The 27,679-nt window shown below is 40.1% G+C and overlaps 4 protein-coding genes, 1 non-coding gene and 1 pseudogene across 9 annotated transcripts in view; 1 reads left to right on the forward strand and 5 right to left on the reverse strand.

Moving 5' to 3' along the window:
* Positions 1-5,409: 5,409 nt before the first annotated feature.
* LOC112842276 (U5 spliceosomal RNA) lies at positions 5,410-5,522 on the reverse strand. Its single transcript, XR_003214010.1, has one exon. It is a non-coding gene; the product is annotated as a U5 spliceosomal RNA (small nuclear RNA).
* Positions 5,523-7,297: 1,775 nt separating this feature from the next.
* On the reverse strand, positions 7,298-7,450 carry LOC112842236 (uncharacterized; annotated as a pseudogene).
* A 761-nt stretch (positions 7,451-8,211) lies between these two features.
* On the reverse strand, positions 8,212-13,360 carry LOC100710154 (transient receptor potential cation channel subfamily V member 1). Of its 5 annotated transcripts, none has more exons than XM_013273616.3 (13): positions 13,154-13,360; positions 12,870-13,010; positions 12,514-12,734; positions 12,058-12,234; positions 11,566-11,618; positions 11,463-11,475; positions 11,271-11,366; positions 11,121-11,191; positions 10,865-11,028; positions 9,909-10,240; positions 9,638-9,762; positions 8,597-8,703; positions 8,217-8,512 (listed from the first exon to the last, which is right to left on the reverse strand). In XM_013273616.3, exons 3-13 carry the CDS (start codon positions 12,643-12,645, stop codon positions 8,433-8,435), a joined length of 1,350 nt encoding a protein of 449 aa, XP_013129070.1. In that variant the 5' UTR covers positions 12,646-12,734; positions 12,870-13,010; positions 13,154-13,360; the 3' UTR covers positions 8,217-8,432. The 5 variants fall into 5 exon arrangements, with proteins under 5 accessions (XP_005475005.2, XP_013129070.1, XP_013129069.1 ...); XM_013273615.3 differs by having other exon boundaries at positions 8,218-8,512; positions 11,557-11,618; XM_005474948.4 differs by having other exon boundaries at positions 8,212-8,512; positions 8,609-8,703; positions 11,463-11,618.
* On the reverse strand, positions 13,005-16,044 carry LOC109205089 (uncharacterized). Its single transcript, XM_025897927.1, has 4 exons — positions 15,568-16,044; positions 15,032-15,186; positions 13,478-13,521; positions 13,005-13,010 (listed from the first exon to the last, which is right to left on the reverse strand). Exons 1-4 carry the CDS (start codon positions 15,705-15,707, stop codon positions 13,005-13,007), a joined length of 345 nt encoding a protein of 114 aa, XP_025753712.1. The 5' UTR covers positions 15,708-16,044.
* Positions 16,045-19,341: 3,297 nt separating this feature from the next.
* LOC100709616 (delta(3,5)-Delta(2,4)-dienoyl-CoA isomerase, mitochondrial) lies at positions 19,342-27,524 on the forward strand. Its single transcript, XM_019367605.2, has 11 exons — positions 19,342-19,546; positions 19,641-19,717; positions 21,296-21,464; positions 23,476-23,564; positions 23,652-23,776; positions 24,389-24,437; positions 25,122-25,186; positions 25,957-26,027; positions 26,141-26,212; positions 26,304-26,454; positions 26,714-27,524. Exons 2-11 carry the CDS (start codon positions 19,681-19,683, stop codon positions 26,816-26,818), a joined length of 933 nt encoding a protein of 310 aa, XP_019223150.1. The 5' UTR covers positions 19,342-19,546; positions 19,641-19,680; the 3' UTR covers positions 26,819-27,524.
* Positions 24,478-27,679, reverse strand: part of cep295 (centrosomal protein 295) — a 41,403-nt gene continuing 38,201 nt past the window's right edge. Inside the window, exon 28 of the mRNA XM_025898523.1 lies at positions 24,478-24,911. Coding sequence (XP_025754308.1) covers positions 24,868-24,911 — 44 coding nt within the window. The 3' untranslated portion in view covers positions 24,478-24,867. The remainder of the gene's footprint in view (positions 24,912-27,679) is intronic.

Consider the following 27,679-nt stretch of genomic DNA (forward strand, 5'->3'; position numbering starts at 1 on the left):
GTCAGGTTAAAACACTCGGTCGTGTTTTCGTAGCGTAAACGCTGGCCCGCCTCTCAGAGCCTACGCTCTATCTGCTATTCCCGAACACAGATACGCAAGTTTCTCCGTGACTGCAGCTGCCAGTCAAAGCTGCTATGATGACGTTTCACCCCAATTTAACGTCACCGCTGTAGGAATTAGAATCAAACTTATGGGAAAGGAGACCCCTTGGACATCAATCAGCATGATGAGAACTATTGATAACAAAAGAAAGAATCTTTGGAAAAAAATTATCTAAGGAGAATAAATTTATTTTAGTCTGACCCCAGTCCCATCCGCTAACATGGAGGAGGCGGGGTTTATGACCTATACTGCAGCCATACACCAGGGGGCGATAGAGACGTTTTGGCTTCATTTTTGGGGAGCTGTGGCGTCGTCCATGTTTTCTACAGTCAATGGTCCAAACACATTTACTGCTATGCGCAGCGACCACTAGGGGGCCGACAAAAGCTTACTGCCAAAGAGCATAAATACGGCAGAAACACTGTTTAACAGCAACCAGCCTTTGTTTCGGTTACACAGTAACATCCTAACATCAATATAAACCTATATACATCGACATGTGAAACTTATGTAACAACATTCACACCAGAAACCATAAAAATGCCAGAGCCTTTCATTACAGAACTTACCCTCACAGTGCAAACGCGCGCTGTGAGGAGCGGAAGCCTTAGCAGCTTCTAAACGCTAGAGTGAGATCCGGTTTCTGGGTTTTCAAAATAAAATACAACAAAAATGATAAAATTCACACTTAAAATAATAATTAAGACCAGGTAAGTGCATGTTTTTCAGATGTCTTTTTAACTCCGTTACATTAAGTAGCTCCCCATCCAAAATCTGACCCACGCCTGTGTTTTGGAGTTACTGGAACGGGCCGTAGCCTGCCTCATGTGGCTGCTGGTATAGAGACTTCCTACAAACAACTACAAGTCTGGAACCCCTTTTCCTCCATTCTCTTTCATTTTCTTCATTGTTCCCCTTCTAAGTCATTCCCATTTAGAACCCCATAAAAAATAAAAAATGGCCCATTCCAGTTCTAAAAGCACTTTTCTGGGTGGGATAAAAACTGAGCTGACTAATAAAAGCAGGGGTAAAACCACTGCTTTGATGATTAAAACCTTGCCCTCCAAAGTCAACGTTCTCAGTCCCCAGTACCCCAGTCGTTGCTTCGCTTTCCCTATAATGTCAGGCCAGTTGGTCTTTCCTCCTCCTTCCTTGTCAAACTTAATCCCTAAAATCCTCTGGTCGTTTTGTGTAACATTCATCTCAAGTCCGGTCAACTCTGTAGCCCCCCATGGTCCATAAAATTGTGCCTGAGTCTTATTCTTGTTAAGCTTTGAAGCTGAAGCCTTCCCAAACCAGTCAGTTACGTCAAAAGTCCTTTTTACTGACGAGAGGTCTGTACATAAAATATTGATGTCATCCATGTACAGAACACATTTTGTTGTTTGTCCGCCACTCCCTGGTATTTCCAACCCATTTATTCCTTTGTCCCTTCTCAAGATCTGCGCCAGTGGTTCTATGCAGATAACATAAAGAAGTGCAGATAACGGACAGCCCTGACGGACACCGCAGTGTAAATCTACCGCTTTTGTCAAGATCCCGTTAACAACAAATCTACTGCCAATCCCCTTATATAGCAGTTTCACCCAAGAGATAAACTGTTCTGGAAACCCCATCTTTTGCAGCACTCTAAAGAGGTACTGGTGCAAGATCCGATCAAAAGCTTTCTCGAAATCTAAATTTAAGACAATTAACCGAATGTTTCTGTCTCTCGCAAAACAGATGGTGTCTCTGATCAAGACGAGGCTGTCTGTAATCTTTCTACCTTTAACAGCGCAAGCTTGATCCGGGTGGATTATCTGGCTTAGAACAGGACGTATCCGTGTTGCTAAAAGTTTACTAAAAAATTTACAGTCGCAATTTAAGAGAGCAATTGGTCTCCAGTTTTTTAAGTCAGTCTTGTCTTTGCCTTTATGAATAAGAGTGACTATCCCTATTCTAAAGCTGTCAGGTAGTCTGTCAAGTCGGCTAAAATCTGTAAAAACAGTAAGTAGGTCCGTCGCTAAAATGTCCCAAAAGGTCAGGTAAAATTCAATCGGAAGTCCATCTATTCCTGGGGACTTCCCACTTTTAAAACTATTGAGACACTGATTGAGCTCAGTTAGTGTAAAGCCTTGACTTAAACACCCATTATCCTCAACAGTCTTTTCAATAAAGTCCAAGGTCTGTGTAATAGTCTCCACATTAACAATTTTTTCATCATACAACTCTTTGTAATAATCTTCAACCACCTGCATGATGTCCTTGGTATTTTTGACTTTTTGTCCAGTTTTATTACTTAGTTGAGAAATAAAACCAGATTTGCTCATAATTTTCTTGAAGAAATACCTTGTGCATTTTTCACCTTCTTCTCTCTCTTTTTCCCTGCTTCTTAAAATGACACCCATACTTTTTATGTCTGAAATTCCCTGCATTTCTTCCTTGACTTCTTTGATTTCATCATTAAAATTGATCGTCGTTTCTGCAGCCCCATCATGCGTCTGTTCTCAGCAGCCTTCTTCCTTTTCCCAGCCTGTCTAAAAAATAACTGTGTCCGTCCTTTAACCATTTCCCACCACAGTGCACGTGTTTCGTAAAAGTCCTGGAGGGTCTGCCACTCACGGTACTGCTCCCTGTACTGGCTGACCAGATTCTGGTCTTCCAGCAGGGAGCAGTTGAGTCTCCACAGTCCTCTCCCCATCGTCACACCCGAAGCCAGTGTGATAGGACAGGACAGCATCAAGTGATCGGAAAAGAAAACAGGCGTCAGTCTAGTATCAGTTGGTAAACAGTCTCTTACAAACAGGTACAAACAAATTTCCCACGTGTGGGACTAATAAAGGTTATCTTATCGATACGAGAGGCCCTAGAGCCATCACTACTGACCCAGGTGAAGCCCTCCTCTCTGGGATGCATTGCTATAAAACAGTCAGTAAGTTTAAAATCCCTAACCATCCCTGCAATAGAAGTGACGTCTTATCAACTTTAAAATCTTGCCTGGCTCGTTTCCTATCCTTTCTGCTTAAAACACAGTTAAAATCTCCCCCAACCACTAAAGGCACCCTCCCAAGCATGTGGGGCTGCAGTTCCTCTAAAAGGTCATACCTTTCATGCTTGTCGTTAAACCCATAAATATTTAAGAGGTTAAAATCCTTTCCCATAAAAGTCAAATTTACTAAAAGCGCTCTTCCTTCTCTCACCACAGTGCTCCTCTTTACCAGAACAAGAGGGTTTTGGATTAGAATGGCCACTCAATCATTTTTATTTTCATTTGACCCACTCCATATTGATGGTTGTGGCCACATGTCCTGCCACTGGGTATATGCTTTTGAAAAAGGTATTGTACATTCCTGAATTAAAATCACATCTGACGTTATGGTATTTAAAAAGGATAAAACACTCTGGGCTCTCATTTTGGTCTTAACACTTCTAACATTAATAGTTGAGAAGGTGAGAGCCATGAGTAATGATAAAAGGGACAAGCTAACCATTTTTAGAGGTTAAAAGGAGTTGATTCTCATCAAGAGAAGACTTAACCCAAGCTTCGGAGATCTTAGAATCAGTTTATTTCTTGTGAATGGAGCTCTTCCTTCACCTCGCATGGTTCGGGAGGAAGGGTTGGAGCTCTATTCCCCTTACGGACTCTGGGAGACGGCCTCTGTTGCAACGCTGCATTTACCATACGGTCCTTGGGGGTTGATTGCAGAACTATATTGAGAAAAGAGACCTCATTTGGTGAGTCGGGGGGGGAAATCCTGGAGTTCCCCCCAGAGGAACTCTCTGAAGGTGCTTCAAGTCTTCCCCTCTTTCCTGAGACAACTGTCCCAAAAGACAACTCTGATGCCAGCCTCTTTGCCAGCTGGGCATCAGGGAAGGGCTGATCCTGAGTACTGTCAATTGAAACGCTTTCATCTTCTTGTGCTCCACTCTCAACCTGCCTGCCCTCCCCCTCCTCTGAGGCTTCTGGTTGGGCAGGCATTTCATGCCCCTCCCCATTTCCCGCCTCCCCCTGTTCATCTCCTCCATTCAGAAGTTTTGGCGGGAAATTCAAATTTTCAAGCCCAGCTGCATCAATTAGTTCTTCCTCATTGCCTATTTCGTTCAGATTTTGCTCTTTTGTCGGGTTTTTTTCCTTAAGTTTATTTGCAAATGACCTAGGGCAGTTTCTGAAGAGATGGTCCTCTCCTCCACACAGATTACACTTGCGGTTATTTCTACATTCAGTAGAAGTATGCCCTCTTTCTTTACATTTTCCACAAATGATTACCTTACATGCTTCTACCAAGTGCCCATGCTCCCCACACCTCCGGCAGAGGTTTGGTTGCCCCTGGTAATGAATGTAGCCTCTGTTGTCCCCCAGAACTATCATGGATGAGAGATGTTTCAGGCCCTGAAACCCATGGGGGTCTTCCCATTGTTGTATGGGGACCTTCCATGCGCAGTTCCAGATTCCATCTACATCCCTCACCTTCATAGCCTGGCCTTTCACAGTGCAGTATCTTCCCAGCCACAAGCAAATGTCTTCAGCATTAACAGTTTCATTGAACATTCTAACAATCACCGTTTTCAAGGTGTTGTCAGTCAGTTTCTCAATGTTAAATGCTTCAAATTGAGGTTTCACATTCTCATACCTTATCCAAAAATCTTTTAGCAATGCGCTTGAACAAAAACTCACGTCAAATCCTTTGTTGAAAGGGAGGGTCAAGATACAGTTCAGGTCATTTGGTGAAAACTTCAGCACTTGCTGAATCATCTTCCTGGAAAAGTCCAATCTAGATATCTTTGGCAATTCTCCTAATTTTTTCATTTAAGATAAAACGCACACTGTGGTGCCTCCACATGCCGGCATGGTTGGCCGCCATGGTGGAGGCACCACAAGCTAGCAAGGCTAACAAGTGTCCTTAAAACAGTAAAAGATTAGAACAAAACAAAAAATACTTTTTAAAACACAACTACTACGACACTTACCTTTAAAAATGGGAGAAAGCAATGTTTTAGCTACTGCAAGCTAAAACACCTTATTCCCAATAGCAAAAAAAAGGAAGGAAAAAAAAATATATATACTATACTATACTATACTATACTATACTATACCCGCCAGTGATGTTAGCACTGCGACAGTCAGGCACACTCCACACACCCAAAGGAGGCAATAGCAGTCTTAACCAAAAGGCCGAGAAGCGATGGCCTGCTACGGGTTCCTGGCTGAGCCGCCTTCTTGGGACACTTCTCGCTTGTGACGGTGCTCACAGGGAGGCAGCCGCTTCAAATCTCCCTGGAATTGCGCGCTTTCTTCTGTTATTTCCTTTGAACAACGAGGAGAGGGCCCAGCCAGACGGCAGACCCTGCCAAAAATAGGTGCAACTCCTTAGCGTCGCTCTCCACGGAAGTCTTTAGTAAAAGGCGAAAGACTTGTACGTTATGAAGAGAAGCCAGAGTGTGTTTCTTTCGCCTCGCAGGAAGCCGCAGTGACTGCTCGTCCCGGCTTCCAGCTTCCTAGTTAAAAAACAAGTATCCAGTTTTGAAAAGAGGTCCTTGCGGGTTGCCCAGGTTCCATTAATTATTCGACATTAAGACCCTTCTTTTTCGATATCCACCACCATTACTCTTTCTTGCATTACAGTAAAGCTCTCCACTATCCGTATTTCTTTGGACCCACATAATACCCTGACCCCAGATCCGTGTACCCTCCCAATACTCCAACGTGCCCCCCCCCGCCATTCCTCAGAAAACAAAACAACATCCCTCTCGTCTCTCAGATGAACTTCTGAACCAAACAAATATCAAAGTAACAACTTAGCAAAAATTCAAAGACGATTTTCCTCTTCCGGGCATTTCTCAGCCCTCTAACATTCACCGTAATTATTTTTAGTTTTCCCATACCGAAACAAAAAACAAAGAAAAAATAAATAATAAAAATGAATAAAATTTCCTATAAAGTAAACACCGTCTCTATTTTCTTTTAGCTTACAAGGATCCGGTCACCAAACAAAAAGTACACCTTCATGATTCACGTTACCTCCTTTCTTAAAAATTTTAACTAACCACATTAGCATGTGACAAAAGAGTTGTTATAAAAGAGTCCTCCAACTTTTCATCGCTCTCGCCTTCCTCCTCCAAGTCTCCATCACTTATTAAGTCACTTAGGGGGGTATGCATGCATTCAGTTTGAGTTCCCCTCAGCACATAACCCTCTGCATTTCCACTTTCCCCTGGCTCCTCCTCCCTAATTTCCTGATCACTCTGCTTGCCATCTTCCAGGGAGACGACTGGACTCACCTTTCTTCTTCTTTTTGCTGTTTTCCTCTGTGGTTTTCCAACCACTTCCCAACACTGCTGGGGTTCGTCCCCTTGCTGTAATTTCTTTTCGTCCTTGTTGGGTCCCCTTTCTCCCTTCTCCTCATGTCGCTCCGACTCCTCCACACCTTCCACCTTGTCATCATCAGCCTGATTTTCCACACCTGTTGGCGGCTCCAAACACTTTGTTCCTTCTCCAGGGTCTCATTCCTCTTCACTGCATTTTCTTTCTATGGGTCCAGCCTTCACCACCGCTGCACAAGGCCTCGGCTTGGTACAGTCTCTTGCTATGTGTGCTTCTGAATCACATAAATGACATCTCTTGGGCTCCTTACAGTCCCTTGTAGTGTGCCCCATATTGTTGCAACTTCTGCACCTCACCTGGTCACACTGTTCCGCCTCATGTCCCGTACTCCCACATCTCCTGCATGCCTGCGGCTGCCCTGCATACACAAGGAAGCCTCTGTCCGCACCAATGGAGAAAACTGCGGGCGGGTGACGGTAGCCATCCTCTCTGTTTTTGTCCATTTCCAGCTTAATATGGAATTGTCTTTTCCCGGTCCATATGCCCAGGCCATCTTTTATCTTGCGTACCCCAGGGAGTACGGTGACATATCTCCCCAAAAAGTACCTTATGGTTTCTTCCGTGACCCAAGGGTTATACATGTGTATTGTTAGTATTCTGTAGTCGTTTCAATACAAAAGAGTCACCATATATCTCCGTAGCTCTCCATCTTCCTCTGCAATACACTTTCTCCTTACTTCCTCCGCCCAGTCATTTGTGGAAAAGGTCACGTCATAGTGCTTACTAGCAGTACTTTGTTGCAAGCAGTATATCTCTTCCGGTTGTATCTTCAAAACGTCGAAAAGAATTCTTCGTCCAAAGGTTATTCTGTCGTGGAAGTGGGCATCTTTCTCCATGAGCTCAAATCTAAACGTATTTCTTGTTCCAGTTGTCCTGGCATCCCTCTCAGTAAAACTAGCCGACGCCATCGCCATCTTTCTTTGATTCTCGAAGATCTGATAAGAACAGATACTACACTTGATCTTAGCCAAAAGGCCGAGAAGCGATGGCCTCCTAGGGGTTCTGCTATTTGGTGTCCCTCTCACAGATTTAAATCACATGACCTCCTAAGAGACATCTTTTATTCTTTGCTCATATCATCCTAGCAAGCTGTAATGGTAAAATACAAACATTTCAGTGAAGGTTGTCCCTGCAAAAGACCTCAACATGAACACTAAATACAGTCCCCTTTTTATTTTTGTTATTTATACTCCTTTAACAAATTTTGATGTGTCTATTTATGTGGAAATGGTCTGAGACAAACATAGAACAGTGTTTGCTGACAAAAAGTTCTATTTCACTTGAAGTTAAAATGTTATCCAATCTGCTTGTTGACCATTTCCCAGGTGATACCAGATTTATCTTTGTGTCTTTCTAAATAGAACAGAAAGTTACTTTTGTTGCCACCCAAGACGAGTGTACCACTATCACAATCCATCTGCTCTTCCAAGTTCTTGAATTCACTTAACTTATCAGTGCTCTCAAGGCTGTGGTTATGAATCTTGCTTGTGCACCTTTTGCTAACAAAGCTTTTTCAGTGCAGTCAACTTTCCATTAGCATGCTTCCATACAAAGCTCTTCGGAAAAGTCAGCCTTTTCTGCAATGACGGCCTGTGACTTGCATCAATTATCATCTGGACAACTGTCAGGTCTGCAAATGGTTGTGTATGCTGAACTAGAATGGAAGATGCCATATCTATACTATTTGAATATCAGTATAGTTAAACAGGAAATTAAGTATTCCAACAACTGGAGATGGTGGATTTTTGATCCTTGTAATCTATAAGACACATTGAATTTCAAACAGAAAAAGGCTTAACATATGACATTTTTCAGTTTGTGAGTGAAAATTTACTTTAAAAGGAAAACATGCACTGGAATACAGCAAAACAGGTTCACTTTAATGACAGACACATATTGTAGTTCTTTTTAGGAAAAAAAAAATTCCATCACACACACTCACACACGGATTTTGATCTTCCTGATTAATCTAGGAAATATTGGATTGTTGTCGTTGTTGACGTCTGGAACGAATCCTCTCCAAGAGCATATTTAGGTTCCATGGATTCCCTGAAGCATTAAACAGTAACACATTAGTTGCATTTTTGCAGAAAGAAAAGACAGTAAAAGTGTGCATGTCGCATGATGCCTTACCAGGTATCTTACCACGAGGCTGTGGTACCATCATGTCATTAGCAGGCTCCTCTTCCCAGTGTACACCAAGATCTGACTTCCATTGTTTCCAGTTCATTTCTTCCACCCTGAAGTAGGAAAAAAAAAGACATTTTCATTGTCAGTTTATCACTTTAATAACCACAAAATACATCTTCCTCTATATATAAAAGCTTAAATTACTCTTGTACACCAGAGAGGATTTTCTCTTACTAGCCATAGTGATATTAAAGACTAGAAAATGCCGACGCCAGTCCAGCAGTCAGACCCTTAACTTCAACAGGTAACAAAAGTAGTAATGAGCGGTCAGGCTTGAAACTTGTTCATGTTTCTGAAGAATGACAGAGGTACCTACATGTAGGTATGTAGGACTGTAGCCTAAGGTTTATATTGTTAACTGGTAATTTGACTGTGCGTTTCATGTCACTTTTACAGAGAAACACAAAACTAACATGGCAAGTAGTGTAACTACTTATTTTCTCATGGGAGCAATTACATATGCATTACTTTTAAGAAAGGTGTTTTGTGTAATACATTCCTTTGTTGTGTGAGAGTGTGAGAGGGGAAATACCTCCAAGATCCACAAACATTTGATCACCCAGCATGTAATTAATTTGCATGAATGCAATCTCTTTGCTATGTTGCTTGGCGATGGTGGTGGCTCTGACAGTGGAACCAATGAGAATCGATAAGTGATACAAGTACTGGAATCGGAATTGCTAAATTCTTATCAGTTCCCACCCATAGTTGATGTAGCTCCTTTTTAGTTACTAAATTGTCATCCAAGGCAAACATACGGTTCTGGCTCTTAGACATCTCCACGTTTGTTTTGTTCTATTCTGCACTAAGAAATTTAAACGCATCCATTGCTAAATCGCATAAAGATTTATACCACGATTATTGGAGTGGTCCTAGTTTCCAAATGTATTTTATGCAGACAATGCAGACTAGTGGACACAGTCAAGTTGTTTTGTTTATTTGTTTGATGTTTTTTGAATGAATTAAAATTATTAATTGTTTTACCTGAAAAATCTTCTATGTTTGTCCATGGGGTTTCTGGAACACACCATCCTAGACATTCTGCATTGCAGCTTGCTCCTCAGCCACCTTGGTAGAGTCCTCTCCATATCCAAAATTGTGAAGGCCCTCTAAAAATGTGAAACAATATGTTCGCTTACACAGAACTTCAGGAAACCCTTTAGAGCTTTTAAGTAAGAATTCCGCATTCTCTGAAATAAGAATTAATTTTTTGAGATGCATGAGGTCATGTTTACAGAGTTTAACAGATTCCCACCTGCAAGTTCCAGATGTTTTCACTTTGTGTGGAGATTCTTTCGACAGTGTTGCCCATCAGGGCTATCAGCATGTTCAGGAGCAGGATGTATGTAAGAATTATGTAACAGTTGAGCAGGATGTAGAAAACTTCTTTGTATTGAACTTGGTCTGTGAACTGCAGATCTCCCATTCCAATAGTGAACTTGAACAGTTCCAGTGCTGCAAAACGAATGTCATTGTAACTCAGCTTCACGCATTTATATGGTTCAAAAAAGCTTCTCATTTGTGCTGCCGTGTCATTTGTAATTTTTGTTTGAGCCGGAGGGGAGTTGTGTATGAGAGCAACAATGGCTATGAAAAAAGAAGAAAATGTATGTCAGAACATTAAACTAATTGAAAAACATCTACTGCATATAACTATCATTTTCACATCTTCGTCACCCAAGCATCAAACAGGCTGTCAACACTTATTTTGTTTTAGCCCTAAAATTGAAAAAAAATTCTCACTTTCAGAAACCAGTTGAATTTTCTCTCTACCCCAGAGTGGTCGGCAAATTACATTAAGGTGACATGATAGCATCTAGTTGGAGCTGTCTGCGTTCAGACAGCAGTACCTTGTGAATGCTTTGCGCTACCGTTATATACCAAATATCCCCCTAAAGAAACCACTTGAATTATTAAACACAAATGGAGTTGAAGTCATTTAAAAAGCATTTGTAAGATGGGCCTTTCATCAGGCTGATATTAAAAATAAAAAATAAAATAAAATAAAATAAAATAAAGAGACTTAAAAAAAGGTTAAAGTCTTACCAGCAGAAAATCCAAAAAGCAAGACGCTATAGACGCATAAAAAAAAATAAAAAAAAAAGTAACAGGTCACCCAGGATCATCTAAAGAGAAACAAACACTGTAAACTGAGCCACTCATGTCTGGCCACGCAGCCTATTTTGATAGTTTTAGTAACAAAACTCTTAATCTTTGCATCATCACACTGTACATCCCCAATTGCTTGGAATCTCTTAGGTAGTAAAGAAGGTTCACCCAGGCGAAAGCCAATGAGAGCACAAGGAGGCCAACATATTCCTTCAGCCCACACCCATACAACCACACAGATTAGAAGAAGTGCTGCCTGCAGGAAACTGGAAACACAGGAGATTTGCAACAGCATTGATAGTAAAGGTCTGGCCATTAAAAAATAAATAAATAAAAATAATCTCATTGCAATGCTTACAACAGAATATCAGTGAATCCATCAACAAATAAAGCATTGAAGGTAGGGGGATTCCTCCAGAAAGGAGTTATCTGAAAATATAAACGCCAGATAAACAAATGATATGAATTCTTTTTCAGTGAATGACTGTATCTGTTTCAGCATTCTTACCGTCTTATAGAGAAACCTCAGTGCTCCAAAGATGCTGATGAGCTCACCAACACATCGGAGGTGGTCGAGTGGAATATTTTCAATGGGAAACGGTGGCTGCAGATCAAAGGGTTATGAGTCTCAGTTTACGCTGATGAAGAGCTTAAAAACAAGAGAACATTTTTGATTTTTCCTCTAGGTTTTCTGTCTTACCTGTCCCTCCTTCCTGTAGAATGTCACAGTAGTGAAAATGGTCAGGTACATCACATAAAGCAAGAAATTCATCAGGAATAATTTGGAAGCGAACCTTTCCCACTTAGTCTGAAGCAAACTGCGAAGAGGTTCGATCTGGAGCATCTCAGGGCGATTCTAAAATTTACAAATCAGTTTTATCATTTAAAACATTCTCACTCAACTCACTCACTTCATTTTTTATTTCTATCAAACTTCATGCTTCAACGGACTGAGGTCCCAACATAATAAAAATGTTTTGTTCTAATCATAAAAACATACTGTGTACCATCTAGATACTCAGATTATTGTATCGTATTTAATCTTTGGTGATTGAATCTTGTGATCTAAGTCATTAAGATGACATGATGTAGAATGTGACGACAGCACATCCAGATTCTTTTATATGTTGCAAAATTCAATCTTTAGAGGTAAATTTCTCACTGTAACTCCTGTTGTGTAGCCCTATACATTCAATTCAGTTTTATTTATATAGTGCCAAATTACAACAGTGGTCACCTCAAAGTGACTAATATATGTGCATTATAAATTGAAAAGAAAAGCTGAAATTTCTCACCGGAATTTCACTTCCAAAGACTATTATCTCCAACACAGAATCTTTTTCATCTGTGTCAATGGAGATCATGTCATAAAGCGAGGAGTGAACAGGTCCATAGATCCATTCTGTAAACTTCCTGGACAGTGGCTTTGTTTCCTCATCCATGAATTCCCGGTGTAGCATGTGTCTAATCAGCTGGCCAATGAGAGAGCAGAAAGGACAGGATTTTCTCTTTCTGCATGCAGTTGCCAAGCTGAACAAGAGATGCATGCAGCATTGTTGCGTATACATTTATGGTCACAGTATCTATATCATTGTTTGAACAGGTTTAATCTTAATGTTACAAGAGCACACACTCACGAGGAGATTGTGCTGATTGCACTGCTGATTATAAAAAAAAAACCCAAAAAAACCAAAAAACCCAAAAACTGTTCCATCAAGGCAAAACAGACATTTAGTAGAAAACAGACCTACCTCTATCTTGCCGAGCTTGGCTGCCAGTTTTAGAGGAGTCATACCATCATTATTTTCAATCTCTTCCAACTGGACTTTTTTGTCAAGCTTGTTGTGTTGAACAAGTATTTCATCATACACCTTTGCAATCATATCTGTTTTCTTTCGTGTTGTCTGCTATGACCACCAAGGTGTGCAAAACAGTGTTTCCTCGTGAGTCTCTGTCAGTCACGTCAGCTCTTCTGTAAGGGTTTTCCATGAGAAAGGACACAATATCAGGCTGGTTGGTGCAGGCAGATGAGCTTAGAGATAACACTTAGCCATAAACAACTGAGACAGAAAGTGTAGCTTGTTAACACCAATATGAAATTACCCACCAAAATAAAAGCCCATTTCAGCATGACGCTGGAAAAACTTTCCATTGGCTTGCACATCTGGTCCTTTCTGGACTAGCAGCTTCACATGCTCAAAGCTCCGTCTCTCAATGGCAACATGCAAAGCTGTCTGACCTGTTACACCTAGGATTTTTGTTATAAGAAACAAGCTGAGGTTAGTCATCACAATTTTGTATGATCCATAATTTATCTTGAAAGGCTTGCCAAGTACAACACAGAAACTTCTGTAGGTCTATTTTAAGATTGGCAGTTTTCCTTCACCCTACCTTTGTAGTAAGGATCTGTATACGATGCGTTGATCAAATTTTCTACATCTCCAGTTTTCTCTGCTATGTCAAGGATAACTTCAATTGTGTTGTTTTTTCAATTCAATTCAATTTTATTTATATAGCGCCAAATCACAACAAAAGTTGCCTCAAGGCACTTTATATTGTACAGTAGATAGCACAATAATAAATACAGAGAAAAACCCAACAATCATATGACCCCCTATGAGCAAGCACTTTGCCAACAGTGGGAAGGAAAAACTCCCTTTTAACAGGAAGAAACCTCCAGCAGAACCAGGCTCAGGGAGGGGCGGGGCCATCTGCTGCGACCGGTTGGGGTGAAAGAAGGAAGACAGGATAAAGACATGCTGTGGAAGAGAGACAGAGATTAATAACAGATATGATTCGATGCAGAGAGGTCTATTAACACATAGTGAGTGAGAAAGGTGACTGGAAAGGAAAAACTCAATGCATCATGGGAATCCTCGGCAGCCTACGTCTATTGCAGCGTAACTAAGGGAGGATTCAGGGTCACCTGGTCCAGCCCTAACTATATGCTTTAGCAAAAAGGAAAGTTTGAAGCCTAATCTTGAAAGTAGAGATAGTGTCTGTCTCCTGAATCCAAACTGGAAGCTGGTTCCACAGAAGAGGGGCCTGAAAACTGAAGGCTCTGCCTCCCATTCTACTTTTAAATACTCTAGGAACAACAAGTAGGCCTGCAGAGCGAGAGCGAAGTGCTCTAATAGGGTGATATGGTACTACAAGGTCATTAAGATAAGATGGGGCCTGATTATTTAAGACCTTGTATGTGAGGAGCAGGATTTTGAATTCAATTCTGGATTTAACAGGAAGCCAATGAAGGGAAGCCAAAACAGGAGAAATCTGCTCTCTCTTTCTAGTCCCTGTCAGGACTCTTGCTGCAGCATTTTGGATCAGCTGAAGGCTTTTCAGCGAGTTTTTAGGACATCCTGATAATAAAGAATTACAGTCGTCCAGCCTGGAAGTAATAAATGCATGAAATAGTTTTTCAGCATCACTCTGAGACAGGATATTTCTAATTTTAGAGATGTTGCGCAAATGGAAGAAAGCAGTCTTACATCTTTGTTTAATATGTGCATTGAAGGACATGTCCTGGTCAAAAATGACTCCAAGGTTCCTCACAGCATTACTGGAGGCCAAGGTAATGCCATCCAGAGTAAGAATCTGGTTAGATACCATATTTCTAAGATTTTCAGGGCCGAGTACAATAACCTCAGTTTTATCTGAATTAAGAAGCAGAAAGTTAGCGGCCATCCAGGTCTTTATGTCTTTAAGACATTCCTGCAGTTTAACTAATTGGTCTGTGATACCTGGCTTCATGGATAGATAGAGCTGTGTGTCATCTGCATAGCAGTGAAAATTTATGCTGTGTCTTCTAATGATGCTGCCTAGGGGAAGCATGTATAATGTAAATAGAATTGATCCTAGCACTGAACCCTGTGGAACTCCATAATTGACCTTAGTGTGTGAAGAGGACTCTCCATTTACATGAACAAATTGGAGTCTATTAGATAGATATGATACAAACCACTGCAGCACAGTACCTGTAATACCTACAGCATGTTCTAATCGCTCTAATAGGATATTATCCACCCTTCAGGTTCAGCAAAGCCTTCAGTAGTGCCGTTTTCCCATTAGTTTCATCTGAGAGCGAAAATGATCACACACACACATCACACACACAACCAAATCACCTCATTATATGTTCTCAGTTTGTTTTGGTTTTTACTTCAGCAACTAACAGGGTCTTTCACTGCACACCCTGCAGACAAGTATGTTCACAGAGAACATTAGGACATAGTTAGTCATAAATAAGATAACAGCTTCCATGCTACTTGCCTGTGAATTCTGGGCTTGTAAGTCTTTTATCATGACATCGCAGGTAGTCAAGCAGGCCGTGAAGTTGTGTCGCGTCTCCCTGGGAGGTTGCTTTAAATACTTTGTCCCTTTTGAATGTTTCACTGCAAGTGTGGTCAACACTGACACTAAACTGCCTAAGAGCAGAAAAAAAATAAAGTCACAAAATACCTTCTGTAGTACCAAATACAGTCATTTTTAAAAATCTCTGCATCATAGAAAATGTAATATTCTAATAACTTTGCTAACATACCACTTTAATGTGACCTGAAACACATTCAGAATAGACCAGGTTGTGGACAAATAAAGACTTAGCAAACTCGCACCTGTTTACTCGATATTTGCATTCATGTCACCTGATACTTATCTGTCGTTAAGGTTAAAAAAATATATTTATATCAAGAGAACTACACTAGTTTGTGTCTTTGTATTTCAGTGCACCAGTCTGTGTCAGGGCATAGTGTGTAACATTTGAGAAAGAAGCAAAACAACAGCTCTTCCCGAGTAGAATCAGTTACCTGGTTATTGAGACGTTGGTATCCATAGGCACAAGAGTCATCTTTGAGCTGTCTTTTTTGAGGAGCCAATCCAGACTACTGCCCTCTGCTTCTTGTCCTTCATTTGGATCCATGTCTTCTGGCGTCTCTCCATTTTTCATCTCTATTTGTTGTTAATAACCAGACTTTTGTTGTCTGTAAAAAGATACTGTTTGATGCCACAAGCAGCTCATCAAGGACAATAAGCTACAGCCACACAGGTGTAGAATTGCAACATTACGGGCGGGTCTCGTGTGGTGTTGGTGGTTGTTGCTTTAGTCATGCTCCAATCTCTGTCCTCTCCCCAGAGAAGGCGGAGCATGGTCCTCTGAGAGGGTGGAGGCTGACCAAGGTAACAAGCCTTTTTCATGGAGAGGGTGGAGAATGTTATTCAGTGAGCAGCAGTATTAATAATTCTACTAATTAGTTTTGATTTTTTTTTAATGAAATAGCCCAGAGGTGATTTCCAGTGTACTTACTTATTGTCCAAAAAAAGTAGGCCAATGTTAACGTTTAAAAGGTGATTTCAAGGTAATTTTGAGAGCAGAGAGACACAGGAAAAATAATTTCATTATATTTATTACCGAATTTGTAAAAAGCTATATTAAGAAACACAAAGAGTAATTACATGAATAATTTTATGAGAGTCAGCTGTGTTGACAGTATCTCCTTCTTATTCAATTCAATTCAATTCAGTTCAATTCAATTTTATATATACAGCATCAAATCACAACAACAGTAGCCTCAAGTCACTTTATATTGTAAAGTAGAGCTTACAATAATACATACAGTGAAAAACCTAATAATCATATGACCCCCTATGAGCAAGCACTTTGGCAACAGTGGGAAGGAAAAACTCCCTTTAAACAGGAAGAAATGTCTGGCAGGACCAGGCTTAGGTAGGAGCAACCATCTGCCGCAACCGGTTGGGGCGAGAGAAGGAAGACATGATAAAAGACATGTTGTGGAAGAGAGCCAGAGATCTCTTCTTCTGGCTGGTCCCTTTACAGGTTGCTACAGTGGACCATCTGCCTCCATCTTACCCTATCCCTAGCATCCGTTTCTGTAAAACTAAACTTTTGCATATCCTTTGTCACTACATCCACGAATCTATCAAGTCTACCTCTTTCCCTCTTGCCTGGCAGCTCCATATAAAACATCCTTTGTCCAGTATATCCACTCTCCCTCCTCTGCACATGTCCAAACCATCTCAGCCTTGCCTCTCTAACTTTGTCTCCAAGTTCTGTTCACAGTGAGTGATGAGATAAGCACAGTTGCTTGTGTACACAACTTGCATGTGGGTAGCTGTGTACTGTAGACATTAGTTAGGTATGTGGTTGTGCTAGCCATCGGCAGAGCGGGGGGGGTGGCTTACTGGGCTTAAGTCCGGGTTGTTGTTTCAGAAGCCCGGGGTCTTTTAGAGTGTAATTTGTTTCATCGTTAGATGCCTGACTGACAACTGTATAATACAAAAACTACACACAATATTCGAAGCACATAGCGCACAGTCGTAAATTCCCCCTAATTTTGGCCTGCGAATTTGCTGTAGGAGAAGTGCAGACAGGCAGACAGAGGAGAGCTTAAGTTTGACCAGGTACCAAAGCAAATCATTCGTACTGTACAAATAATGTAAATATGACGGTGTATCACAAAAGATTGATATCAAACTGATCACTTGACCCGTATTACGTTACTTGCTCTTCGAGTGAATCAACAAATAGCGAAATGAACAGCTGAACAACAATGCTTTTTAGCTTACATGTGGTTATTTCATATTTTCAGTTGTTACCCTCCACGGCTAAATAAAGCACCTTAAATCGGTTTCAGTTATGTACTGATGAACACAACAATGGACATAAGGGGCTTCTTTCAAAGACAAAACTCTGGTAAATGTTATTTTATATATTATGCTTTGTATGTTGTTCAATATATTTCTATGCAAAACAAGAGGAATTTCAATACACAGCAGTATATTCACAGTTGAAAAGAGATATTTACATACACTTTAGGGAAAAGACAGAAAAAACTTTTTTTTTTTACTGTTAAACATCAATTTAGAGTAAACTTTTTTGTTTTAGATAAATAAATATTGAAATATCTTTTGAATTAGTTAAATGTCAGAATAAAGAGAGAGAGAGAGAGATGTCTATTTTTCATCATTTTCATCAAATTTAGGAAGTTTATTATCTCTTTAATTAATAAGAAAACTCCAGACGATTCCATTCTGAGCTTAAGAAGCTTCTGATAGGTTAGTAGAGTCCATTTCAGTAAATTGGTGGCACGCCTGTGGATGCATATAAGGCACCCCCAAAACACAGAGCCTGTTTCTTTGACATGGGAAAATCAAGAGACACCAGGAAAAGAATTGTAGACCTCCATAAGTGTGGCTCAATTTTGAATACAATTTGCAATTAAGAAATACAGACAATTTCTCTCTTTACTCTTAAATTTAACAAATATTTTTTTTATATTTATCAATCTAAAAAAAATAAACATTTAGTCTGATTTGATGTTTTACAATTAAAAAAGTGTTTGTGTTTTTATCTGAAGAGTATGCAAATATCTGGTTTCAACTGTATATTTGATGATGTTGGTGTTTGGCTTGATTGTCAGCACAACGAGGGAGAGAGAGGAACAGAGAGAGAGGTGGAGAGCAGAATGAGGACAGAACAGAGATGGAACAAGAGCCAGGTGAGACAGACATGTTAGTCAAATGGTTGTTTTCCAAAACTCACTAGAACATGTATCTAGTACCTAGTGTATCTTTTTAGGTTAACTCCCCTCCCGGTAATCCGACATGCATACCCTTTAGGGCTAAGCCCCGGGTGTATAAAATGTCTGGCTCCGCCTCTGGTGCTAGCAGCTTTCAAAAAATTAAAAATAAAATATCCACTAAGTTGCATCATATGGACAAATTAATGTGTGTTTTTGCAATTGTTTAATTAAAAAGAAACGATACAGAAAACTAACTTTTTAAAAAAATTAAGCAAATTTTCATCACAGACTTTGGAAACTGTTACTGAAATGTTCCTGTGTATACAGTAGAGTTGGATGTCTCGAGACCGGTCTCGAGACCACTTTTACGTGGTCTTGGTCTCGTCGGACTTTTGTCTTGGTCTTGTCTTGGTCTCCACTGACTTTGGTCTCGGTCTCGGTCTAGCGTTCTCAAATTGACATAGGCCGTTTCTCAATTCTCAAGTACGCGAGTACGTACTCGCGTTCTCGGCGAGTACGCGAGTACCCGCCGAGAACGCAAGCACGGACTCGCGATATGTACAATTGGAACACCTGCGTACGTGATGATGTCACAGGTCCGGAGTTTTTACTGCCGTCCCCTCTTAATTTAACTGTGAGTAACATGTTATGAAGCTTAACTGTAATCACAGCCAAACCGGTTTACTCAGGAACAAATAAAACACTGAAATAAACCAAACATTAACATTTAGAAGTGATCTAAGTGACTTATATATCATTTTTAACCTCAGTAGTGAAACCTCTATTAATAAAAATAGTGTACATGTACATACGTGTACATACCTTAATAAAAACAAGCAGGTGAGATGTTAGAACGCTTTTATTTCTATTTTAGTGGACACTCAATACTATAGACAGCTGCTGGGGTTTCTTTAACCTGAGTAGTGAGAAGACCGCGAGCGGGGGGGGGGGTTGAAAACGATGTGCCGGGAGTCCACTGTTGAGTTTTGGACGAAATGCATTCTGGGATATTTAGCTGTACCAAGTCCACACCGATGCATGCTCGATAAAACGGGCGGAGCGAGAACACATCCGGGACTTTTTCGCGTTCTCGGCTTGATGCGTGAATGTTCGAATTGTTTATAGTTCACATAGTGACGTCATAGGTTCATTTACTGAGCTGTGCGTTAACATTTGTTAAGTAAAGCCACACTGTATGTCTGCTGTTTGTGCCGAAGGATAACCGGTGAACTACCGATTAACTCACGTAAGATCCCTGCTGATAACTACTTAGCTTTAGCAAAGCTAACTGGCTAATGTCCAGAGGGCCAGGTGAAGTGAATGATTGTTTCTGTTTGCAGCCTCACTAAACGGTCTGGACTCTGCAGCGTTCAAAGGGCGATGTTGGCAGTGGTTTTCAGGTCAGCTGTCACCAAATGTAAGTGTCGGTGATTTGTTTGTATTCATTTATTTTAACTTTGTTGTCAATTAGTAGGGAAACCGATCAAAGCGTGTGAAAATACACCGGATATTCTGAATGTTTGTCGCTGTTTTAGCTCGGAGCCGTGTGTCGATGCATTTTTTTTTAAAATTTTTTATTTTGGAGTCAAAAATTTGAAGCAAAACCTTTTATAGGGATAAGTGGGTGAAAGCTCGTCAGTGCAGCTTCAGTGTTTTGAAGCTGCACGGTCAAGCCGTCATTTGTGAGCCGCGGTAAAGCAGCCACCTCTTATCCGCCGCCTAAATTTTCTTGCGCTTTTACACTAGGCTTTACTGCAGCGCCCTTTCGCCTTCATTGCTAATCGCAAACTCGCGCACACATTCGAACAGATTTCATTTAGACAGTCTGATTGCATCATATTCAAAAATTCATTAAAAATCATCCTTGATAGTTGACGTGAAACTTTCGACGCATTCTTTCTGTCGTCCAACTACTCAAACTACGTCTGGAAGTTTCATCTCTATCGTCTGCATATTCCACAAAAATTAAGGGAGGGAATTATGCTCTAGTTCAACACAGTTACTCAAATATTGCATCTTTCCATCTGAGCATAACTGTTCTTTGCGGTCAGCAATGAAGGAGAATAAGCGCTGCCGTAAAGTCCAGAGTAGAAGCGCAAGAAAATGTGTACTTTATACAGGTTATAGTAGTGATTTTAATTTGTCATAAATGTTGACTTACTGCTCCATGTGTTTTATATAGTTTAATAGTGTATAAATATGCTTTTTCTTTTTTTCTTCAAACAATAGCTGCATTTGAGTAGCTAGAAGTGAGAAAAAAGGACTTGACTGTGGAAAAACATGAATAAATAGTGGTGGACTGATCACTTGCTTAAACGAAATTACAATTTTAGTGGTTAAATTGACAGAGTTGCGGTGATTAATGACCCCATTAGATATTTGTTTTAATTTTGTTTATCATATCTTGACTTTTACCTTTATTTATACTCACCAGCTACTTCATTAGGTTCTTAGTGTAGGTTGGACCCCTTTTTACCTTCAGAACTACCTTAATTCTTCATGTCACAGATTCACCAAGGTACTGGAAACATGTGACATGGCTTGTTATCCTGCTGTACACAGCCATCACAGGATGGGTACACTGTGGTGATAAAGGGATGGACATGGTCAGCAACAACACTCAGATAGACGTAGTATTCAGAAGATGCTTAGTGAAACCACTGCTGCGAGGCAACATGTTCTTTGCACCAAGATCAGAATCGAGACTCAGGCCAGACAATATTTATTTTTTCTTCTATTGTACAGTTGTTATGGGTCTGTGCTAGTTGTATCCTCTTCCTTTCAATAACTATTACAATTATTGTAAAACTGTGCCACTTTATTGTAAAACTGAACCAATACTGAGGTGTACAAGTGAGTTGAGGCCTTGAATGTAAGCAAGATACAAAATGGTAAAGATGAGAAAAGGCCTATGAATAGTCCATTGTAGCCTTGTAGCTTCCACTACTCTTGCTTCTTGGCCACAGTCTCATGTTGTTCTGTTTTTTCTTCTCAGATAAGGGGTTGCAGTTGCCTAGTCAAACTGTGGCCAGAGCCATGTCATCTTTAGGTGGTGCCACCCCTCCGTACACGACCCTGGCCATCAGTCGCCCTACAGAGTCCATCACGCATGTTGAACTTCACCGGCCTGAGAAACGCAATGCCATGAACAGTGCTTTCTGGAGGCAGGAACCAGAATTACATATATACATATTTTACACAGTGTCAGAGGCATGACAAATGCCCTTATGTGTAGCTGCTATATATTATACCTGAATGCTGGAACCTGTCTCAGAGTTTATATTCAATTAGAAAGTCCACATTGCCCATATTCTTTATTTATCTTGGTGAAAATCAAGAGAAGGTTCATCATACCCAGCATGTATTTACCTCAGCTGGCTTCTCTTACTTATGCTGCGAGCATAGAGTGTGTGTGTGTGTGTGTGTGTGTGTGTGTGTGTGTGTGTGTGTGTGTGTGTGTGTGTGTGTGGTGGGGGGAGGCAGGCAGGCAGGCAGGCAGAGTGCTTGTGTTTCAAACACTTTGGTCAGGAACCACTTTATAAATAGAGTAATAAATATTTAAAAACAGACTTGGACCCCTCCCCTACACCCACCACCACTATTAAAAAAAAAAAAAAAAAAAAAACTCAACCGACTAGAAAACTGTTGTTTTGTTTGTTTGTTTGTTTTACATCTCGATATAACTGTCTTACCTCATTCATTCATCCTGCACAGACCAGCAAGTAGGCTAGCTCCCAAGCGTATTCAGTCATCTGACGAGGAGGGAAGCACATATAAGAGTTTTAAATAAATACTAGTGTTGTCAAAATTAATGCGTTAACGCAAATTAATCCGCCATCACAGTCAGCGTGATTAAAATTTTTAATGACTTTATGCATCTGGAGTGCAGAATGACTCAAAATCCCTGAAATGTTTCTGTCAACGCATTTCCTGCAGTTTGTCCAAGTAGAGTTACCTTTGCACGTGCACAAAAGGTATCTGGTAGTGACGGGCAGTTAAACCAATCAACTCAATATGGAAGATGATAAATGCACATTGGCCCTCTCGATGGGAAATTTGAGTATTAAAAGTATAATAAGACAGAACAGTCGACCAACATAAAGTATTATGCACATTGTGCAAGAAGGAATTTTCTTTTCACCGAAGCACTTCTAGCTTAAAATATCACATTGACACAAAGCAAACATTAGTTGGGGATGCTGCTAGGACTTTGGCTAATGCGTCACCCAGCTTGCGACAAACCAATCACAGAGCTTCAGGGGCTCAGTAAGTCTACCTCGGAAATATTGACTGACACAATTGCCAAGTGGATTGCAAAGAACTAAAGACCTATTAATATCATTGAGAGCGAGTGCGTTACATAGTTTTGGTTCCTCGTTTCAAGGACTCCCCAAGAGTGATAGAGAGAGAGGATAAACGTTTACAGAGTTTTTTGTTAACATGAATGTGTTCAATAAACATGTTAAGGGCATATAAATTTACCTTTTTTCTCTGAGTCTGTTTGCTCATGCAAAATGAAAAGCGATTAATATAGAATAAAAATGAATGATATTTAATCGTGATTAATCAAAATTAATCCACAGTAACCCTGTGATGAATCTGATTAAACATTTTAATTGTTTGACAGCACTAATATAGATTATATATTAGTGTATACTTACCTAATAGTATATAGGTTTTTTAAAAAGTTGGATTTCACAGGAGAGAACATGTGCTAAAAGACTGAAAAAAAACTATTCAAACTCTCTTTGAATTTAGGCATACATTCTGTGTGTTCATTCTGCATTTACTTCATTATATTGCATAAATGTCAGTTACAAGCTTAAATATAAAGTTGAAAAAATGTAATTGCAACCAGGCTATTGATCAAGTAATTGCGATTAATCATGATTAATTACAGAAAATTGTGAGATTAATTAGTTAATTTTTTTAATCTATTGACAGCACTAAAAATATACAATTAGAGTCATCCACTACAAACTTTCATGAATCGTTGAGAATCAATATTGCATCATTTAGTGTGAATAAAAATATAATGCCAATACATGGAACTCTAAAAGTGTTAAATTATCAGACATAAAAGAGCTCAAAAAGGCAAACTAATCACTGGAATTAAAAACTAAATTATTATTATTTGGGCGAACGCTGATCTGAACTTGTGTGTTTCTCTGCCAGTGAGATGGTGACTTGCTTTAATGAGCTCTCTGAGGACGCCCAGTGCAGAGTGGTGGTAGTTTCTGGAGCAGGGAAGCTCTTCACAGCTGGTGGGTATACAGAATATTAAAACCTCTGTTCTCTTCTCTCAGTGGAGTATAATCAGTGTGTATAATCTCATCTGTGTTAATGCACAGGTATCGATCTCATGGACATGATGAACAGTGTACTTCAGCCAGAAGGAGACGACACAGCCAGAATCTCCTGGGGGATCAAAAAAAAGATTAAGAAATTGCAAGAGACCTTCTCCGTCATAGAGAAGGTCAGAGCGCATTATTAATGTAAAGAGTGAGAAGACTGAACCAGTCACAAACATGAGGTGTGACTGAATTGTCAGATTTTATCAGGAAGGTTCCTAAAATGTGCTTCTTGTTCAGATGTTGCCTCTCTAAATCAAGATAAGTTATATTAACTATATTAGGGTTCATCAAAGCTCATTTTGCATTAATGTCCACTGTTGTGTTGCTATCTTTTAAAATTCAGTCATCAGTTTTTACCATGGGTCAGCTGGGATAGACTTAATCCCCCCACCAACCCTGGCTATGAATTGGATAAATGATGAATGGTGGAAATTTTACTTCAGCCACAGAGAGCCTTAGGAAAGATTAGAAGTTACCAACATAGGATTTATTTTATGGTTATTTTTTAAATTCCAGTTTTTGTAATGAAATTACATTTTTTTTCCATTGGCATTGCTCATCTGTGTGACCTGCATGAAACAACACAGTAAGAACTCGATACAGGATACACTGTCACACTGTTAATGTCTGTAGTGTAAGAGCAGTAGGATCCGGCGTGCACCAAGCTTCCCTTCCTTACAGATTCTCCCTCACAATCATTAAAGTACGTTTCCTCTTGAATTGTGTTCTCGCAGTGCCCGAAGCCTGTTGTGGTGGCCATCCATGGAGCCTGTGTAGGAGCAGGTAGGACATTATAAAGATTACTGTGCTGTAGTGAATCATCTTAAGGTACAGAAGTTGGAAAAACACTAAAGTTCCTCGAATGTCTGCTTGAGTCTGGCTCCAAAAGGGAGTGAATTCCCAAAGAGTCTCGTGTTAAAATGTCCAACTTTACAGCAGAAATAAACACATTCACAGCCAAGAAGAAATAAATGTTCGTTTGTTTTTTAAGCCTCTGTTTTATGCATTTTAACACTTGAAGTTAGAAGGATGATGCTTTGAGAAGTGTGCAGATACAAGAAGCTGTAGCCACTGTGTGAAAAGCTTCAAATCCCCTAAAACTTCTAATCGAGTCATTGAGCTGGACCTGTCCAACGTGTTTGTGGTGTTGGTGAATTTTAATTGAAATATCTCACCAAAGAGATTTGCTGTCTTCTGAAGGCGGTGGCTGAAACTATACATATGCTCCTCTTCCCCATGGCTGCTTTTGACTTGACCCTAGAAGACAACAAGATGTTCGAAAATACTATGTTTTCAGGCTTTGATATATAACTGGTTAGTTTACTGCATGGACATGATGCTAGCAGGAGCCAGGGAAACCCACAGGCTGTGATACAGGCTTCTTGGTTGCGGAGGTATTTGATGCATTGAGTTTGGTGGAGAGAGGAGCTTTGGTGAGTTCACCGTAGGTGGTGTTTTCTCTGACAGGTGTTGACATGATTACAGCCTGCGACATTCGCCTGTGTACCCAGGACGCCTGGTTCCAAGTGAAGGTATAATCATCTGATTTTATCATTGTGGTGAGGACAATTAGGAAACCATGGAATAGATAGCTGATTAAATTTAAACCAACGTATGAAGATTTGTGTTAAACAATTTCGCTGATGAACTCAACTGTTTGTTTACTGCCTTTGATGTCTATATAAACATTTGAATGAAAACTGCATTAAATGTATTTATCATTCATAAAATTCAAATAGTTCTTTACAAGGACAAATGTACCATCCATGTAACATGAGAAATCCTGATAAGATAGTGTGCTTGTTTGTCTTGGTGCCACAATCCTTGCAGAACTGAAGGGGATACAATAGCTACAAGTGTTCTACACTACAAATGGCACATCAAAAACTACATGTAGACAATGACATCTAGTGCAGATTACACCAAGGGGTGATAATTAATTTTTCCAAAGGCACTAAGCCAACAACAGTATAATTTCTTTTGGAAGAAATGCTTGCAATTCATTGATGCACCTACATACAGATTTGTCCAAAGAATTCAAGCTTAATCAAAGTAAGAATACATTATCATGAAATGCATGTTTTCATTTTGTTTCAGATAGCTAGCGATGCCATTGTGAAAGTTTTCTTTATTTAAAATTTAACAGTCCTGTTGTGGAAAGGCTCAATGAAACTCTTGTTTCTTTTAATTAATGAGGCACACGTTTCATATCCTACAGCAAGGTTTTGAGCAGAGACACTAGATCTTGAGATTCTGTTTGCTAAATGTAGCAATGATGATCGCCTCTGCTTTGGCTCCATAGGAGGTTGACATTGGACTTGCAGCAGATGTTGGAACACTCCAGAGACTCCCGAAGGTCATCGGCAGCCAAAGGTAAGCCAGCAGCACGATTTACAATTGGGACAGGTTTCGAAGCAATTTATGGTATGACACTGTTAAGTGACTGAATACTTGTAGGTTAAAAAATCTATTTCTATTTTCAACAGTCTTGTTAATGAACTGGCTCTGACAGCAAGAAAGATGTATGCTGATGAAGCTAAGAGCAGTGGACTGGTCAGGTAAACAATGTTCCCTCATCACTCGTTTTATTTTCCAAATTAAAAGCACTTCTTTACTGTAACAGTTTGAAACCCTCCCCTTCTTCTCCAGCCGAGTGTTTGCAGATAAGGAGGCGATGATGGCTGGAGCTCTGGAGATTGCTGGAGAGATTGCTGGTCGCAGCCCAGTTGCTGTGCAGGGCACCAAAATAAACCTCATCTATGCCAGAAACCACAGCGTAGCAGATGGATTGGATTACATTGTAAGGAGGATTATAATATGACAAAGTTTTCTGTGCATATTTTTGTCAGCTTCACAACGTCACTCTTAAGGTTCGTGTTCAGAGTTCTCCGGAAAGAATCTGGCATTGCTACCCCATTCCCTCGATTTCAGTTTCCTGGTGTATTTTTTGACACTTGATAGCATAAAGGGGATGTGACATGCTCAGTTAAATGCATATGACCATGCTGAAGTTCCCTTTTTAAAGTACTGACTTAAATTCATCATTTCTCTTTCTCCAGGCCACGTGGAACATGAGCATGCTTCAGACTGAAGATTTGATGAAATCAGCTCAGGCAGCCCTCGAGAAGAAGAGTCCCAAAACTAAGACATACTCTAAACTCTGAACACCAGTGAAGCAAAGCTCAGATACAGAAAGTGCCTCTTTCCTCCTCCACTATGGCCTTTCTTACACCAATTTTATAAATCAAAATTACATTTACTAGCTGGAGATCTGTATCCACACTAGACAGTATTTTAATGTCATTATGTGTTTAAAAATTCATTCAGGTTCATATTTCTCCTGCTCTAATATCAGATATGGATAATATTTAACTAAGGCAAATCTTAACTGACTGAGCTGAGAAACATTTTGTACATCTGTAAATGACCTTCTGAATGTTTCCTCATCAGAGACACTCATGTGAAAGTGATTTTAAATTTCCAGTCTTGGTAGAATAAAGAGGGCACATCAGAGGATATTTAGAAGGAACAACTGCTCATTTCTTTCTACCGTGCTGCTGTTGAGTCTGTTGTAATGCACTGCTTACCAGTGCGGTATGAAGGCTGTTCTGTAGCAGACAAACAGGCACTGCGAGGAGTGGTGAGAACAGCAGAAAACAAAAAAATATGGCTGCGGGCTGCCATGCCTGGAGGATACTCAAGCAAGCAAAAAACATTATCAGTGATGGTGTCAGAATCACCATCTGAACTGTGGCACTCAGGTAGAGGAAAGAGATCAGCCAAAACCCACACCTCTAGGTTCAGAGACCGCTCCTTTCCAAACGCCATCTGTGTCACTTACATGCACCAATAAATGTATTTTGTTTATTATTGCTCTGTTTGCAATGACAAGCCAGTCACTCCATCTATAATAGATTATAATAAAAATAAATATATCCTAATGAAACATACCATTTAAGATTAAGCTATCCAGCAGTGTATGAAATGATTACAATGAGCCAGTAAAAACATCTGGAACTATTATC

Source organism: Oreochromis niloticus, linkage group LG14 (assembly GCF_001858045.2).
Source record: "Oreochromis niloticus isolate F11D_XX linkage group LG14, O_niloticus_UMD_NMBU, whole genome shotgun sequence".
NCBI classification, from domain to species: domain Eukaryota; kingdom Metazoa; phylum Chordata; class Actinopteri; order Cichliformes; family Cichlidae; genus Oreochromis; species Oreochromis niloticus.